Below are 18,707 nucleotides of genomic sequence, written 5' to 3' on the forward strand. Positions count from 1 at the left end.
TGTAAAAATAATGAACAACTTCTATATTATGCATACAGGAGCAAGAAAGTAAAGCTCCAGTGTCAAACCAGAGGGATTAAGGCAGTCCCAGGGGAGTAAATTGAAGCTGCAGAAAAACATAACCCAGATGGTACCCGCCCTGCCTTTGGTAATAGGGAGCAGTGCCTGGAATGTCTGCAGTGAGAACTGCGTTGTCCTCTCTGTGTTGGTGCTGTCACTCATGGCAAGGGGGGTTCTGTCCTCTTTGTGCTCCGGCAGGATTTCCGGGATGCTGTGTCGCACGCCTCTAGGCAACTTGGAAAGCCAGTGATTGAGGACAGAATCCTGAATCAGATCCTCTACTACCTACCTCAGCTCTACGAACTCAATCGGGACCTCCTGAGGGAACTGGAAGAGCGATTATCTCACTGGTGACTATCAATAAAGGGATTTCACTCCTTTGATGTTGAAATTTATCTGGGGGGCTTGCTTATGTGACTCCATGTGATCATGGTTTGACTCTTGTTTGTGTTTCATGTACCTTCCGAAATGTCAGAGTTTACTTTGGAAGTACAGGAGATGATTTTTCATTTAGATGTGCTTTTTTTGTCATTTAGATGCATCCCAAAAGGTCCGAGAAGGCATGCCACATTTTTGTGGCAATTACACTTTTTATTTGAAATTTCGTTTTTAATTGAAAATTCTGGTCCCTGCATGAGCATGAAAAGTGCACTGATTTCATTAGGGAAAAAGGAGGCTGTTCTGAAGACTGGTTTGCATTTTAGCAGTAGTTTAGATCTATTGATCAGGCACAATGCCCTTGAAGACCATTCTCAATTACCACTGGTGGGTGGAGCTATACAAAACCTACTGACAAGGCACTGCAATGGGGTAAAGACTTGCTCTTGAGTTCGAAGTTTGAAGATCAGTTTCCTCAGAAATCCACCTTGAACTAAAGTGTTCAAACAGTTCAACACCATTTTTAAAAGGCTGTGTATTAAGTGGCTGTATTAGTGTGTTGACATGTGCCTAATAAGGTTTTTCAGAATAGCAACTGAGATGGGTGCCTATCTGCTGTAAGCTTTTTTGTTCAGAACGTAAACTAGCACATCTTACTCTGTAAAAGAGAGATGTTTTGCTGTAGGGTTAAGATGTATGCTATTTTTAGCTCTAATTGCATCTTTTTTGTTGTTGTTTCTAGGCTCGAGCATCAAAGAATTGCTGATATATTTGTTAAAAAGGGTCCCTACCTAAAGATGTATTCAACTTACATCAAAGAATTTGATAAAAATGTTGCATTATTAGATGAACAGTGTAAGAAGAATGCAGGATTTGCTTCAGTAGTCAAAGACTTCGAGGTACTGTATTTTGTAAGATATATCCTGTTTTGTGACTTTTTAGCAGTTGTGATCCTCCACTTTAGAAACTGTCCTCAATTTGTTTGTGTTTTGGCGGTGGGTTTTTTGCTGCAGTCTTGGCTTGAGACAGGAGGACAACAAGAGGCCTTTTGAAGGACTTGATATTTCAGATTCACGTTATTTTGAATGCAAACTCAAGATAATTAGCATTTTTGAAGCATGGATCTTTTAATTCTGTGTTGTCTTTAGAGATGTGGATTAATTAAAAATTTGTAGTGAGCACTCCTGTCTTCTCTGCCTTTTTGCCTAATGGACACTGACAGCGATCAGAAAGGAGCATATTTGCCCTTGCTGTCCTGTTTCCTTTATTTCTGGGAAGTTCCACCTCTCTTCCTCCTATGTCAAAGCACCTGTTTAGAATCTACAGAGTATGAGTGCTTACCCATGTCCTTAACGCACGGGTAATTTTGCATGCTGTCTTGCACATGGAAATGCTTGCTCTGTAGTGTGGTGCTTAACACTGTGTGGCAGTAGCACTTTTCAAAGATAAAAAGCTTATCCAGTGTAATCAGTAGTTGTTTGTAGGCATGTTTTCTTTTGCTGGAACCTTTGACTGCTGTGGAATTGTTACTTATTTTGGGCGTTTCTTTCAGATGAGCCCCCGCTGTGCTAGTCTGGCCCTCAAGCACTATCTGCTCAAGCCAGTTCAGAGGATTCCCCAATACAGGCTCCTGTTGACAGGTACAGTCAAGCTTTTTTGCAAGCTTAAGAAGCCAGTCTTCACAGCCCCAGGACACCTGTTTTCAGACAGTTGTATCCGTCTGTAAAGTGTATTTATCTGACTTCAGATATGTGAGGCTTTCTTAAAACATGTTACAATATGTGAAGCTCTTTTTAAAACATGGCATGGGTTTAGAAGCTTTCCTTGTTAATATTGATCGTGGTAAGATAGACAAGCAAAGTCCGAATATTTCCAGCACTGTGGTGTGTTCTGATGGTAGATTCAACAGTACATAGAAAACATGAAACCTGTGGTGGTTTTTGCTTGAATCTGTGATAATAGAAGCCTGTCATTTCGTTAGAGGCTTGGAATGCTCCTGTTCTGCTTTGGGTTTTGCTTTTTTGGTTTCTTTGGGGGGATAAGGGTTTAACAAATGAAAAAGGCAGTATGGAAAATTGGAGCAAGGAGAAAAAAGGTATCTCTGCAACTGTGAACTTCTCTAAGTAGCTCCTCCATTTCTCCCCCACCCAGGTGTTTTGTCTATAAAATCCATTCCCTTTTAAAGGCAAAACACATGTTTTTAATGCACACCAGTAAGTGCTTAAACTTGCTACCAGGGCCAGTGGAGGAGCTGATTAGAAACTAGAAAATCTGGGCTCTCTACTTTGCTCTGGCACTGGCATGTTTGGGTGACCTTGAGCAAGTCATCTCCATGGGGTTTTTTGTCTGTAAAGGGAGGGCAGTGACAGAGGCCTCCTTTGTGAAGTATTTTGAGATGTGTTTTGTTGTAAGAGGGGGATGGCTCCTGTAAGGATTTGGAAATACTTAAGGCATTGTTTTTGAGAGCCATTGCTTCTTGATGAGCAATTTAAAAATAGCCTCTGTTTATGTAGTAACTGCAAAATAAAATGCTCTGTGACCTTTTTTTTTTGGCTCTGTAGCAGCTCATTGGCATTTCCCCAGCAAGTACTTAGACTAGTGATGCTGTGGTAGATACAGACTTAAGTATTATAGAGCAGTTACCAAGTTTTACCAAGTTACTAACGTTGACTTTTTCATTTTAATCATCTCATTAAACTCAAGGTGTTGAAAAAAGGGGGAAAATTCTTACTAAATGGAATACTCTATAGGGGACAGTATTAATGATACTTAATGGATGAAATCAACCCATAAAATGGCATTTGAGGACTTGCTTTATTTTAAAAGGATACTGACTTAAGGCGTGATATAGCTTGTTACACATTTCAAAATCAGCAGAGCCTTGGATAAGTTCAAAGGTTTTAACTGAAACAGAGTTTAGCTGAAAAGAGGATCAGGAGGTAGCAAACACCATTGTTAACATACACAGCATAGCGAGAGATGTCAGGGTTGGATGGCTCTGAAACAAATCTCAGATGCTGAGGGGGAATTCCTTGTGATGATTAGCTGCCACTGTGGCTTGGACAGACTCTTTTAGACCTGAAAAAAAGCCTCATCCTGTGCTGATGGGGTTTATTGTGGGTGTCCCCAGTCTGCAGACCTTACTGTGGCTGCCCAGCCTTAAATACACCTGCAAATGCTGTTGAAAGGAATGGGATTGCTGCTGGCAAATTCAGAAAAGTAATTTTCTCTTGTTCTGTGTGAACAATAAAAAAGATCAGGCCAAGAATTTAATTATGCTGGGGCTGGAGAGTGTTGTTTTGGATCTGTTTCATTTTCAGCCTGTTCAATCTATCATGCATGTATGCTGTCTTTGAGTTCTGACTCTTCCACGTCTCTGTGGATGACCTATCTGCTTAGTTACCCTCCAAGAGCTCTGTGTAAGATTGAGCAATGCCTCTATAAACTTGTGCTATATGAACATCTGGAGGACATGCAAAACACTCGTATCTATTGTTGCAGTGGGTGAGATGTAGCGATGGAGCAGCTGCCCAGGCTGCAGACGGGGGGATCTGTGGGGAGGAGGGCAAGAGCAGCGGAATGAAAATAATCCAGGAAACGAAGCTGTCAGGCCTGAGTCAGCAGGGATTTCTTCCTATTTAGATGTTCTGTGTCAGTGGGACAGCTTTGTACTGGTAACCTGCTGCTACTCAGTCACATCACAAGATTGTTGCTGTGCTTTGAAGTGGAGTTACTTTTGTGCTAACAAAAGCAGGAGCAGGTGGACTCAAATCAACCAAGGAGAGGCACAGCTCAGCAGTGTTTCTGTTTAATTATACAACTTCTCCAGCCCAGTAAGTGGACTTCCACTTCTTCACATACTGGCCCTGAGCTCTATACGGTAAATATTAGATAGCTTATGGGGGAGGTTAATTAGAGGCCTCTGATTTCTGAGAGCAATGAAGGAGAGGTGATTCTCTTCTCCCAAAAACCTCTGATTTGAGTAGATGGCTTGAAGACTGTGCAATATGAACAGGCTCTTGATTGTCATAGGATAAGCCTCTCTCCTCTTTTTCACAACATAAGGTTGGCAGAGAGTGTCTTTTATTATCCTTAACAGGGTTATAGTGAGGGGAGGCTGAGTGGGATGAAAAATAAGCCTTCTTGCACTCTGCAGCTTTGCAGGTTGGAAATAGAGTTGTCAGACTCAAGGCCAGTTACATGTTGTGGAGCAATTGCTTTGCGTTTAATTTAATTACATTAGACAACCCAAGACAAAAAGTAGTTAATGATGCAGAAGATAATTTCAAGCAGAAGAAGTGATAGCCACTGCCCCCAGCAAGTGGGAAGAGAGAATGAGGGGCTGCTGTCAGGTAGAAGTAGGCATAAGGAAATTTTCATAACAAAAACAGTACTAGTGTGCTTTTATGTTGATTTTTGTTGTGTTTTGAGGTATCCAGCAGAATTTAGAATTTCTGAAGGTATGATTAAGGTATTTCTAGTCTGAACAATGAAAGCACATTTCAGAGGGAATTTTTTTTTTTTTTGGCAAAGGCATTAGATGCCATTTCACCTTAATATCTAACTTCTGTTTTTATTTCATCTAGGAATAGTTTTGCAAAATTTTTACTGCAACATTTTTCATGTCTGTGAAATCAGCTTGTCTGTAGAGCTTGTGCCAGTACCTCCAGAAAGCTGTTGTAAGCACAGAATTTCCAGTGTGTATTCACAGAAGAGACTAAAAATATCTGTTCTGATGCTTCTCTGAAGCTGAATTTTAGCTGTGAACTGAGGTCCACTCACTAGATAAAGAGCATACTAAGATGAAAATTACCTATTTATCACTTTCAGGATTTTACAGTTCTAAGTTTTATTGGCTGCTCCAGTTTTGTAAGATAAAGGCTGCCTTCTGTTCTAAATACAGAATTTTAAATGAATGCAATTACGTTAAAATCTCGATTTTCCCTCTTCTTTTCACTGATTATATAATTTAAAATGCTAGAAAATACCCATCCAAAAATGTGTTTGAGTGGTGGTGTTTTGGAAAACATGTTATAAAGCAAGAGTATGCCAAGAAATAATTAGTTCCCATCTTGGGTCTCTGGTTTTATGTTTCCACTGCAATTACTTTGCATGTTAAATCTGATGTCTTCATGTACCAGGGAGAGTGTCTTAGAGTGCCAGCTGTACATTTGCAGATGAGGAAATTATACCCACCTTACCTCTTGTTCCCAGCCTGTAGAGGTGAGTGTGTGGTTTGGGAGCCTTATTTCTTGTATAAGCTGTAGGGACTCGTTTTTTATACTGGGAGATTCCCATTGGAGTCTTCTGTGCTGGCCCCAATGAAGATCAAGTTGCAATTGTAAAGCTTTAATTTGTTGGCTTAATCGTGGAGTCCAAAGAATGCTCTGCCTCAGCAGCATGGCACAGCTCCAGCTTGAGAGACCATCCATCCTCAGGCAGGGCAGGCGGGGGCAACTGGTGCCATATTCGAGACAGGTTCCTCCAGGTTAAACCAAGTTAAACCCAGTATGAGCTCTCTCAGTTCTTTTCAAAATATCTCCTGTTACTTTTTTTTTCCCCCTCATACAAGCCTCTCACCAGCATAACCCAAGGTGAAGCAAGATTTAACTTTTTTTAAAATGGAATATATGTCCACCTAAATATTGCATTGGAATGTCTGGTAGCTACTACAGCACAAGATTTTGAGGGGCATGAAGGATGCGATATTGATGGAGTACAGCAAGAGTAGTGTTGGTGCCGTGTCAGGCTTGTCTTAAAAGATCACATGTTAACCAGGGCCTGCTAATGATCAGGCAGAACTCTGAGGAGAGCAGAAAGCTGTGACTGTTCCCATGGCCCAGCCAATCTCGCTTCCCAGAACTCCCTCCCAGCCGGTTCCTCTTCCTGCACCCCAACCTGCTCTTCATGCTTCTCCGTTGGATCCTCCCTTAGGTCTGTGCCAAACAATAAAATGTCAGTGCCAAATGTTTCTCTTCCTGTAATTCTGTCTTTCTCAAAGCTTTCACTAACTGTGACAAGTTCTCTCACTCTTTGTAGCAATTCTACTGCAGAAACATGTTTCATAATTCCCTTTTAATTTTGTGCATAAGGAAAAGATTACAATACACTGAATGGTCTCTGAGGGGCACGCATGAAGCAAGACATCTTATGAAGGCAGGAACAATTGGCTCCTGATCCTTTTTGAATGAAAGAATGAATTTGGGTAGGGCAAGCATATGGGAGTTGAATTATTTCACTCCTACACGAAACTTGTACAACTGAGAAGCTAAATTTGAGTGCTTGCTACATTACATGTAATTAGTTTTCATTAGATCTGCCAGAATGTTAATACTTCATTTAAAAGGTAATTACAAATCAGTATTTGTTGCTTTTATCAATCTAATGTATATCTCTTGGAATGTTTGTGTTTTGGTTTCTTTTCATTTTATTAAGGAGTTCAAAGTCAAAGCTTATAGAGAATAGATGGTTGATGTTTTACTGAGGATATATATTAATCTTTGACAGGGTATTGCACTTTTTGATGAACGAGACTCTCAATCAGGGAATGGAAACTCGAGGGGGATGTTTTGTATAGTCATACATTTGGAGTTAATTTTAGTGAAGTAAAATAGATTTTAAAACTACTAAGACTTTTAATGGATCGAGAGTGCCATCTTGTGGTTGTACTACACGTATGATTGAAAACAGAAAATGCCTATTTGGACATTGAAGGAAGTATGCTATTTTTATTACTAAAAATATTAATCGTAATCAGGTCTTCTGTAATGGACTGCTTGTTCTATTAGCTCACACAGACTAGTTTAGGTGCTCAGACAAATATCTATGATCTTCAAAAGTTTTTGCATCAGCTTAAATGTAAATGACCGGGAGTATGTACTAATTTTTCACTTGCTTGGTTTTTTTCTGGAATAATGTATACAATATATCATTTTTCACTGGAGAAGACCAGTAACCTATCTCTTTGCTGATATACTTTCATTATGGAAATGCTAGTTTTCACTTTGTTATTACTTCAGCAGATTTAAAAGATGAAGTAGTAGGTCTTTGTAGATTAAGTAGTACATCTGAACAGCAGATTTCCAGGAAAAAGGTGGGGTTTACTACTTGCTGGTGTTGTTTATTTATTTAACAAAACTATCTCCATATTATTTTTTTCTTCATACAGATTATTTAAAGAATCTTTTAGAAGAATCTGCAGACTATAGGGATACTCAAGGTAAATGTCTCTTTAAAGAAATAACAGCTTATATACCAATGTTTCCAGATTTTAAATGCATGCAAAATGCCAAGTCAGTAATAGAAATGTTTTCTATTTAGTTCTAAGTTTCTCAGCAGAGATATTAAAAGATTTCAAGCTTGTGTTTCAAAAAGGTTTGGAGCTGGCAATCATATCAGCTCACCCTTGAGTTGAAACCAAGAGATAAGAGTGAAATTCCACAGGCAGTTTGAACAGATACTTTGGGCACTGCCATTGCAAGAGACAGTCCCTTCCATCTGTAGACCTTTTGTAATAGGCAGCCTGCTCTCTCCAGCTACGAGCCCTTCTGGCCTCCTCCTCTCTCTTTGTGCCAGGACAAGCATCCATATGGCAGAAGTGAACAAGATCAAGGAGCTGCCATGGGTAATATTTAACCTGAGGAGTTCTCCAGTTTGACTTGTCAGAAGCTGCACAAACACAAGTGACTTACACAAAGTTGCCTGCATGTGGGGAGAAAGGAGATCAGAGGAAGTGAAAATGAATGGTTGGTGATGAAGAGGACAGGACCACACATTTCATAGTAGTGCAGGATTTAGGTGGTTTAACTTGAGCCTATCAATGCAATGCGCATTCAGGCTGTTTCCTTTTTCAGAGTGTGCCTCAGCAGTACAAAAAAGCTCCCAGTCGATGTTTCCATTTCATTTGCATGAGATCCTGTCACATTTGTGCAAGCCCCTTACCTTTAGAAGGGCTGTGCAGATGTAGTTGATTGAACTTCAGTAAATGAGTGCCTTCTATGTACTGAGCCAAGTTTGCTTTGTCTGCTGGTACAATACCATGAAATATATGAGTAAATTTATTTCTTAGGATATTCAGACATGTTTGAGTATGTTGAAAGTACAAGCCAAAAATACTTTAACTGATGGCTCTTCCAAGAGATAGAGAAGTTCATCTTGCATTTCTTATGGCTGTGAACAAAATAATACTTGGACTGCATATTAAATAGTTGACCACTTGAAAAGAGAGCAACCTAAATATATACTTCACTCTTTTTTTGTGGTTTCTCCAGCTTCTCTGTTTTTTGTAGTTACATCTTTCAGTGTTTTTCTTTCCCTTCTTTTATCAAAGATAGAAGCTGAAGCTAACTTATAACAACTAAGTGTTAATTTGATATTTGACATATTTGATAGTGCATCTTAGAACCTGGGTAAGAAAAGAAGATCTAGTCTTTACTCACCAAGATCTTTCTTGTAGTAACTAAGCTTAACTTAGTTCTGACTTTGCTTAGTTGTTTAATTCCACTGCGGGGGCTGGGAGTGAAGGGAAGGAGTGGAGAGGGAGACTAGGTTTGGTTGTGATTAGTACTCTTGGAAAAAAACCCAAATAGCACAATTCTTCTTGCTGACCTTCATTTGAATACATTACTTCAGCTAAGTGGTATAAGTGGAATGCTCTTCCCTGCCAAAAAGCACTATGTTTATGGACTTTGACCCTATAGATTATTTTATGTTGTTGTTTAGATTCATTTAGTCTTGGCTGTATAAGTAGTCCTGAGATCCTGGAACTTTCCCTTCAATAGCCAGCAAGTTTTATAATTTTCTCTAAAATTCTTTGATCTTGCTTGAAGTCAATGAATAAAATGTTAAGGTTTTAACAGTAACTGAGAGATGAAGGAAAGTATAACAGAGAATTAGGTAGTCATTCCTATCTTTGTGAATTTAGCTGAATTTCACTTCATTTTCTTCCACGTGGGTGGGAGCTGGGGAGTGTTTTGCCTGAAGCAAACATTTTCTAGTAAGAGACCACCAGCTATTTTTCAGCAGGCTCGCTTGATACCGTGACATCTATATCTAAACTTAAATTTCAATCAAATGCTTGGTATGTGTTGTGTATTTTAGCTGTTTCACTCTGTGCTTGCATCACCTTGGTTTGTGACAATCTTGCACAAAAATTCGCCTTCGATTGGCTTAGGAGGAGCTTTTTGTTCACGTCTGTTTACTTTCTTATATAGCTTCATGACCTTCTGAATCTTTCAGTTCAGAAAGCTGTATTTTTTAACATACTTCCTTTCTGAATACGACTCAACAATAAAGGAAGTATATGCATTCTGCAGTACTAACACTTTAATGATTATTTAGGAAAAAACCCTGAGGCTTTGGTTTTACCTGGTTTGGTAGGTTTCTCTGTGGACTTTTAACCAAATGTACTCTTTTTTTGAAGTGATTGACTGTAATTCAATTACTCAGAAGGTGCTAAATGCTTTAGAGACTACATTTTATCAGAACAGTTGTCACACCTTTCAGTTAAGTAAGTGTCTTTTTTCTGCTTAAGTAAATTGCAGGTTTTTGGATAAGATCCTTGTATGGCATGGATCCTTGGACTGAACACTCACTGTATTCACTTAATCATTTTATATAACTGCTTTTTGCACTCACACCTTAGCATATATTACAGTTGAGTTGCTGGTTATTAAATATCAGTACTTAATATAATTGCCTATATTTGGTAACTTTTTTTTCAGATATTTATTTTTCTTCTGGTATTGCAAGTTTGAAATTTAGAAATTTGAATTTTACTGTTATCTTGAGGTGCAGCAAAACTAAAGGCAGAAGAAAGAAATGGCAAAGATTTATGTAATTTTTCTAGGTAGTCTTCCATGACTGGCACTGATGGCATTTGGGGAAAATGGTAAAAACTTAGTCCGTACACAGTTTCTGTTAAAATGTTGTTAACTTTTCTGCTGTAAGTAGAGTAAGTAATTTGTTGTGTGAGAAACTGGAATTTAGTTTTGCCTGTGGACTGTTTCGAGTAGCTGTAAGAAATAATTGACACTGTTGGTTGAAGCAATGACTTGTTAGGGCATACTTACTAAAAACCATGATCCAAAGACTCTGGGATTTATGGGAAGTGCTCCTGAATGCAGTGACTGTACAATAAGGTCCTTCAATCTTGGAATGATGTGGAAATGCAGTATGGTATCTGTGCTTTGCATTACACCAATGCTAATTGGTCTGTATAACCAAAACATGATTCCTTCATCTTTCAGATGCTTTAGCTGTTGTCATAGAAGTTGCAAACCATGCCAATGACATCATGAAGCAAGGAGTAAGTATTTTGCCTTATGAAGCTGGTTGATTAAAGTTTTCTTTCTCTCTCTTTTTTTTCCTTAAAAAAAGTCATGAATGCAAGGGCAAGTACTTACCTTCTGCTTTTTTCCTCCATAGGATAACTTTCAGAAACTCATGCAGATCCAGTACAGTTTAAACGGGCACCATGAGATCGTACAGCCAGGAAGGGTAGGTGCTCCACATGGCCTTCAGCACACTGCAGTGAAAGTGCAGTGAAAGTGATGATGATATGCGAGCAAAGACTGACGCTGGAATATACCAAGAAGAAAATTGGTCCATTGCTTCATTTTTAGGCTCTAATTGTCAGATAAATACTGCCTCTCAATATGTGTGGGGGTTTTCTTTAGATGTTTATCTGATGGAAACTTAGAATTTTTAGAATATGATTCCTTGCCAGATCTTGCAGGCAGGTTTTTGTCCTCAAGCTTAACCTTGTATTTGTCATGGTTTCAAGTGCAGCATGGAAAACTGTAATGCAGTCATCCACACTCACTCTTAGAGAAACCTAAGGATAAACAGCTTTTCTCAAGAGAGGAGCCTTGAATCCCAAAACTTGTGCAGCACTTCTAGTGTAGTAATAATAATCATAATCATGATAATAGTTATAAAAAAGTCACCTCATTTGCATGGCTTGTGCCCTAAAAAGCTATGTTTTGCATTTCTTGCTTTAATTTACTAGGTCTTTTTGAAAGAGGGAACACTGATGAAGCTGTCACGGAAGGTCATGCAGCCACGAATGTTTTTTCTGGTGAGATGCTGTGTATGTTGCTATGTGCCTTACACTAGTGTAATTTTAAGTTAAAACATCACACTGCAAACATAACTAATAACTGCAGATAGTAGAAAAAATTACTAATTGTTGCTGTTCTATTCAGTCAGTTCTAATTTAGAGATACTGTCTCTGTCATATGCACTAATTTTAATGGAAAAGCATTTCTCACTAAAATGTATTATTTTGAACAACATTTAAAATCTGAGAGTTTTCATGAGAACACATCTGTGGTACTGTGAAAAGTAACACAATTACTCCGTCCCTCTTAGCTGTACCAGATCTTAAAACCTAGAACTCTGGTTGCTGCTACTGCACCCTTCCATCCCTCCTTTCCTTCCTCCAATCTCCCCCCTCCTCTCTCATTCCCCCCCTCTGCCTCCTCTCTCCTTCCCCTTGTAGGAGCCCACGTGCATCCCGAGCAGAGCACTGGGTGGAAGTTAAATACTGGGTTCTCTTCCTGTCTCTGCTACTGCTTTGTTTTGAAACTTCTGTTCATCTCTGAAGTTTCTGTCTCCACTTGAACCTTTTGTTTATCTCTTCTATTTAGACAATAAAGCAGCTGTTACCCTGTAATTTATGGCATTACTGGTTCACAGTCCTGGCTGAATTCTGTCTTGTAGTCTTGTAGTTCTTGTTATGAAGAAATACTTCCCTATATCAGTTATGGAAATACTCTCAAAAATCTGGTGCTATCTCAAGCTTCACAAACCAGATATTGCTAATTTCAGTGTCTCTATCTTGGATTTTCTTTGTTTTGCTTTATGGGGCAATGGGTTTCTTTGGTTTGGGGTTTTTTTTAGATTTAAATGGTACAGGCTAGCATTTATACCATTAAACACAGTGATTTTCGATTTATCATGCAGTGGATATTTAGTAAGACTCCTGAAGCATTTGATTATTTTGCAAAGAATTGCATAGCAAAAATTTACGAGACACCTCAGGTTTTGGTATTTGTTTATGTGCAGTATATGAAGTTTGGATCCATGTGTTGAACAGCACAGAAAATAAGAAAGTCTTAGTAACTGTTCAGTAAATGCACTGAACAAATCTGAGTCTGGTAGACTAGGAAATAAACAGTAGATGCACTTCAAACTGGTAAAATTCACAAGGTATGGTTAAGTCTGTCCTTATAAATTGCTAATCCATTCTGCTATCTCCTAGTTTCTGGATTGCTCTGATTTGTTTGAATGGTTAATTCTTATATTCTTTTAAAGTAGTTTGCTATATTATGTACCTGTGTACACGAGAAACATTTGACAGTCTGTTCTTTGATATCCGTGCACTGTTTACTCGTGCCAAATGTATATTTACACAAGGAGGCTATAAATAGATGCCTATTGTTATCTACCTATTGTTATACGTGAAAATGTTTCTTGGATTCTAAGTGGAGTAATAGGAAGAAGAGGATGCCCTTCTGGACAGTTATCTCAGTGCTGTAGGAGTTCTGTACTTCCAGTAAAATGCATCTGAAATTATCTGTCTTTTAACAAACTTTAGTCATTAAAAAGCATCCTGTATTACAGTTCAATGATGCCCTGTTGTATACTACTCCAGTTCAGTCAGGAATGTATAAACTCAACAACATGTTGTCGTTGGCTGGAATGAAGGTGAGTCACTATTTAAAGTGAGCCTTTCTCCAAATCTACCTAAACTCAGGCCTTCAAATTTTGAAAACGCAGCGTGTTTACTGCTGGCGAGATATATTAAATATGCTTATGTTCCAGAGCAATCCTACAGGCTTAATGTTCTTTGCATAATGTGGCCTGTGGGATTGCTGTCTAGGTTTCCCTAAACATTCTGTTGCCACAGGATCATCTTGGCTGCATTTCACCCAGTGTTGTCCTACTCTGGAACAGTCTGCCTGCTTATTTTTTGTATTGTATTTTGTTGAGACTGCCTCACTTCTGCCTTTTCACTGCTTTTTATTGCTCACACCCAGAGATTAGGCATCTTTGCCTGGTAAGATCCTGGTGGATCAGTTCTCTGTGGTTTACAGAGATTTGCTGTGAGGGAAGATACAGGTTTTCTGCCTGAGCCCTTGTGAAGAGCATCAAAGTTAAGCCCTGAGCCCCACTGGCTAATGATAAGGGACATACACGCCATATAATGACTCAGTCACTGACATGACAGTTAATGGGAACAGCAAATCCTTGCCTTGGGAATCATTGTCTCCAGTCCTGTCAGAAAAAATCACCAAGTTCAGTTGCAGTGCAGATCTGGCACTTGGGTCTGAAGTTTTGCAGGCAGAGCTACAAAATCTCTTTTGCCAGCAGATGTCTTGCAGTGGCTCAGACCCACCCTTGACTTTTAAGCCCCCTTATGGTTGAAATTTGGTAGCTTGAAGGATCAACAGGGTAGTGCAGCCCTTGCCCACTCTGGGGTACACCAGTGGGCTATATCTCATCCTGCAGCAGCAGCAGTGCCTTTTCTTGCCCAATTGCAGGAGGTGCTCATGAGGCAACATGCCTGGGCATGTATGGAAGGTGTCTGACAGCTCCTGAGCTTCGTTCCCCCTGTACATCTCCAGTGTTTGTATAAGAACCAGTGAAATAAAAGGATGGGCTGCATGTAATCTTAGTGTAGCTGGGCCCTCTGGACTGGTATATGATTTCCTATTCCTGAGTATTTTCTCTCCAGTGTACCCTTACTCTGCAATAAAAATGTAAGAGATTTTACAGGAAATAAAATCAAAGCAATGACAAAAGTACTATTTCAGTTTGAATGTGAAGTTTTCTCTCTTGGCTGAAGGTTAAGAAGCCAACTCAGGAAGCGTATCAGAATGAACTGAACATTGAAAGTGTAGAGAGATCCTTCATTCTTTCAGCGAGGTAAGTCTTTCAAATGAACAGTGATTTTAAAACTGTGTGATTTCAAACAGACCACACAAGCTTTTTAGAGCTTGTTTTGCACTTAGTGTAATGAAAAGTTACCCTTGGCTAGAGTGATTACAGAATAGAGGGGATCAGTAAATCAGAGTGAATAAAACCATTGTTTGGTTCCTCTTTTTCACCTTAGCTACACCTTCAGAAACTTTAAATAAATTGAAATACTACCCTTGCACTGCCTTTCCTTGAGAGGGTTTCAATTCACTTTAGGCTTTGCTTTTCAGTATTTTTTTGTTCTTCTAAAATTGCTGATATGTTCTATGTTACCAAATTCTCTATGTAACAGCAAAAGGATATATGGTCACTAAGCCCAGGCAGATCTGGTCACCTTCACTGAGATGCCTTTAGGCCTGGTTTTGTGGATTGTTGTTTTTATGGTGCTTGAGTTGAAGTTTTATATGTTCTGACATTTGTGGCAGTGCTGATACCAATGAAGAAAGACATGTTTTCTCTTTTATTTAGCAAAGCCGAGCAAGAGCAGACTGCTGCTTTTTGTGTGACCTTGTAAATACTGACATGAGAATGCACAAAGATAGCAGTATCTGTAGCTGAGGGGTAGACCAAGGTTAACATTGTCAAAGAAGCCAAAGGAAGTAGCTCAATTGTCAGAGCAGTAGTTATTTATAACAACACACTTGAAATGAGTAATTCTGTATTTCTTCAACAAATTTAAATGTTTCTTATAGTTCTTCTGCACACTAGGGAAAAAAAATGCATTTCACAGTTTAGGGGATGATTGTGCTCCAGTGTAATATGAACAGGTCTGTGCTGCTTAGGTGCCTTGGTGACTGAATGTCACACAGACACATGAAGGCATTCAAGGGATGGCAGTAGGCAATGTGGATTTATCTCTGCTTGATTTGAAACAGTGTTTCACTTTTACTCCAGTTGTTTTAAAAGAATTGAAAAAAAAAAATTGGAACTTCTGAAAATGTTATCATCTTAACATACAAGCTACCTATTTTCCACAAAACAGGACAGACTAGTCTTTTTGATGAACTGATTAAGTGGTAGATTAAAAGCAACTCCTGGGGAAGATGTGCTGGTCTATAGGGGAAAACCCCTATATAGAATTTTCTCATTGAATTTGGCATAGTTTGTGACATGCTTTTGTCTTAACCTTGAAATTGCTGGAATTAACCCCATATTACCAACTAAGGCTGCTACAATTTGTTTTTGTTTTAGTGTTGTTGATGTTGCATCTTTGAGGAGCATTCAGCTCTTATTTTTATACTTGCTGGAAGCCATGTGTGTGCAAGAGCCCTAAGTTACACAACAGTGGCAGACAGAGGTTGCATTTACATAGCACCAAGGAGGTGCTGGAGGCCCCAGATGTAAATGACAGTTTTCAGATTGTTTTCTGTCTGTCACCAGAACTGGGCCTGTTGTGGGGTAGGAGGGAAGCAATTGAAAAACACTGCCAGCAACAGGTGCTTGCTTACATTTTTCCCAATTAACTATGTTGTTCCGATTGATAAATATTCTAAATGAGAAGAGAATTTGTATCTTGTCAACCCAGGCTACATCTTCCTTTGAATGATGCCTCATTCTAACAGCTTATTGGGTCCTATATGGTTAAAAAAAATAAAATCAAAACTGTTCAAGTTAGTTTTAAAGACACTGGAGACAAATTTCATTTCTGTGGGTTTTTTTCAAATAATAAGCATTATGTGGAGTGTACACCAAAGAAGAGATTCTGAAGTGATCCTGGGAGCAGAGACAGGGAAGTGAAAAATTGCTAGTAATAAAAAGTAGGCCAGTTAATAACAGAAATATGGATTAATGCCTAGACAAGATTCTTTGTCACTTCAGGTTCACTTTTACTGACTGCATTAGTATTCTGCTTTATCTAGTCTGGGTTGAGGTTTCAGTTTTGCTGGGATATCTGTAGGAATGTGAATTGTTTTTCATAGTACAATGCAGAATTGTACTAGAAATCTCTTCATCAGAAAAACAAGTTTGTGCATCTACAAGATGCAGCACTGTACAGGAGGAAAGCTTTGGTCCTGGAAACACCTGTCATGCCAGCCTGACGTGGTCTGGCCCCTCAGTAAGGCTGGTGAAGAGCTACCCTGGGCAGATAGATACAGCTGCATCTCTTCCTATCCTAGCTAAGGATAGTCAGGCAAGACTGGCTCAGCTGGGAGAGGTGCCCTAAGACTCTGATCCTGGAAACAAGAGGGACATGCTTCTGAGTGTCCTCCTGGGGCCACTGAGCTATTTAGCTCCACTGAGCAGCTGGATATGTGCCCCCAGCACATGCATTTACTAGTAGTAGCCATTGCTGGGGTTCTCTGCAGTCCTTTTGAAGGACTTTTGAAGCTTTCTACTGTTATGTTAAATCTTAAATGAATAAATAAAAATAACAGTGTTTAAAAACCCAAGAAACCTCTGCAATTTTAGTAAACAAAATTTTTTTTTATTTGGAAGGATGCAACAAATACTGGACCTGCAGCAAGGGAAGTGGTAGGGCTGGGCATGTTGGAGATGGCTGCAGTGACAGCAGAAGAAACTCCCGATTTTGCTGCAGCAAACCATTACATCAGTTACCAGTGGCACCACCTTTGCTCTTAAGTTCTGAAGGATTGTAAACAATCCTAAAGGCTTCCACTGGCAATCCTACCAAGCACGAGCTTCCTAGTGAAATATTAGGGTGTAAGCCTGTAGCTCATTGTGCAAGCTGCTCCGTACAGAGCAGTCCCCACATGATCGGGGGGGGAGTGGTGGTGCGTAATCTCCAAAACCTGTGCCAACTTTAAATTTAATTAGCTAATCCAGTTAGAGGAATCTAATTAAATGTAACTGGATTTTGAAAAAGCCAAAGGACTTGATTAGAGTTATGAATATTACGTAGTTAATGCAGACCAGTTGTTCTTTCCTGTTGAGGAAGCAAAGGTAAATAGACTGAACAAAATGTTCTACTCAGAATGTGAGATATTTGGACAGACACTAATGCATTGCTTTGCCCTTGCATGTATCTTATCTCTTCTCCTTTTGTTCTGATTTTGTTGCTGTGTGTGCTAGAATTTTTTTTTTGTTTTATTTGTGCCTGTGCATTTACCTTACCAGATTTGTCTTCTCTGATTCAGCATAGTACTCAGTTTCATCCTGTTCAAACCCCCCATTCAAAGTATTTTCCTTAAAGGTTCAAAGGTGATGAAAGCTTCTAAATTCACCTACAAAACCATTAAATAATAATTGGTGTCAGACCTCATTTGTGTAAGTCGTTGCTTTCCTCTTCCCTAACTTTCCTTTCTATATATTTGTATTCAGTTCCTTGATTTAAACAAATTAATTTATTTGATACCAATTAAAAAGTGGGGAAGAGAAAAAAATGTTGGGAGTGAATTCTTGTTTAAATTTTAGAAGCCCTTTTTAAGCTGGCATGGCACCTTAAACAGTAGCTGTTCCTCTGCTGCAAAACTGCTTCATCCTTCCTCAGAGCCTTCTCTGTGTTGCACAAGTAGTTGTTCAGCTGTGTGATGAATTTACCTAGTCAGTAAATTGATCCAGAGGAAGGGCAGGCTGATGGCTTGCTTTAATATGGATTTGTTTCCCAATCCAGCCCACTGCATAACTCTGTATGTTCTGGCACAAGAGTGAAAATAAGACCTAGTGGCTGAGAGAAAGGATAGTAGGCTGCCCTTTACAGCAGGAACAGCGTGGATTTATGAAAATGGTGTTGTGCCCATGGCCAGAGGAGGTGCTTTGGCACTGCACATAATCCAGTATAGCTGCAAGGTCCTGCTGTGCCAGGTACTGCTTGTGCTCTCTGCTCCTCCTGCCGTGCCACTTCAGCCTAATGCTTTCCTTGCACTTGATCAGTGATCCACCAGCTGGGGGATAAACAGATGGAGTAAGCTTATCTGTTTATCTCTTTGAGTTAGCTCATCCAATGGAGACATTTTGGAAAAAAAAAATTATTTGAAAGTAGCATGACCTGGTAGGAGCAAATAGTTAGGAGCACAAGGCAGAAGAAGAGTCAGTGTGTTTTTTATCTGACAGAAGCTTGGAGTTTCACAGGATTGGGTACAACAAACTGCACTCTGACACAGAAGGAAGTGGGCAGAAAAAAGGTTTGTTGAAATTTCAGGTTGCTTTCAAGAGGAAAGGCCCATGCCTTTGTTCTGGGAGCATCATTTAAACAAGTGTTATCCAGGCTATTCAAGGGTGGGGGAGGAGGGAGAAGCAATGAGAGACAAGCCTTGAAATAATCACAGAGATTTTGAAAGGAGGAAAGGGAAGGAGGGAATCCACATGACAGCAACAGACACAGAAATCTT

General features: G+C 39.4%; 1 protein-coding gene across 1 annotated transcript in view; it reads left to right on the forward strand.

Moving 5' to 3' along the window:
- FGD6 (FYVE, RhoGEF and PH domain containing 6) overlaps positions 1–18,707 on the forward strand; it is a 73,439-nt gene that overhangs the window by 40,147 nt on the left and 14,585 nt on the right. The window contains exons 6-14 of the mRNA XM_048300884.1: positions 259–410; positions 1,181–1,337; positions 1,991–2,078; positions 7,607–7,657; positions 10,686–10,744; positions 10,864–10,935; positions 11,447–11,515; positions 13,063–13,146; positions 14,288–14,367. Coding sequence (XP_048156841.1) covers positions 259–410; positions 1,181–1,337; positions 1,991–2,078; positions 7,607–7,657; positions 10,686–10,744; positions 10,864–10,935; positions 11,447–11,515; positions 13,063–13,146; positions 14,288–14,367 — 812 coding nt within the window. The remainder of the gene's footprint in view (positions 1–258; positions 411–1,180; positions 1,338–1,990; positions 2,079–7,606; positions 7,658–10,685; positions 10,745–10,863; positions 10,936–11,446; positions 11,516–13,062; positions 13,147–14,287; positions 14,368–18,707) is intronic.

The sequence above is a fragment of the Corvus hawaiiensis genome, chromosome 4 (genome assembly GCF_020740725.1).
Source record: "Corvus hawaiiensis isolate bCorHaw1 chromosome 4, bCorHaw1.pri.cur, whole genome shotgun sequence".
Classification (NCBI taxonomy): domain Eukaryota; kingdom Metazoa; phylum Chordata; class Aves; order Passeriformes; family Corvidae; genus Corvus; species Corvus hawaiiensis.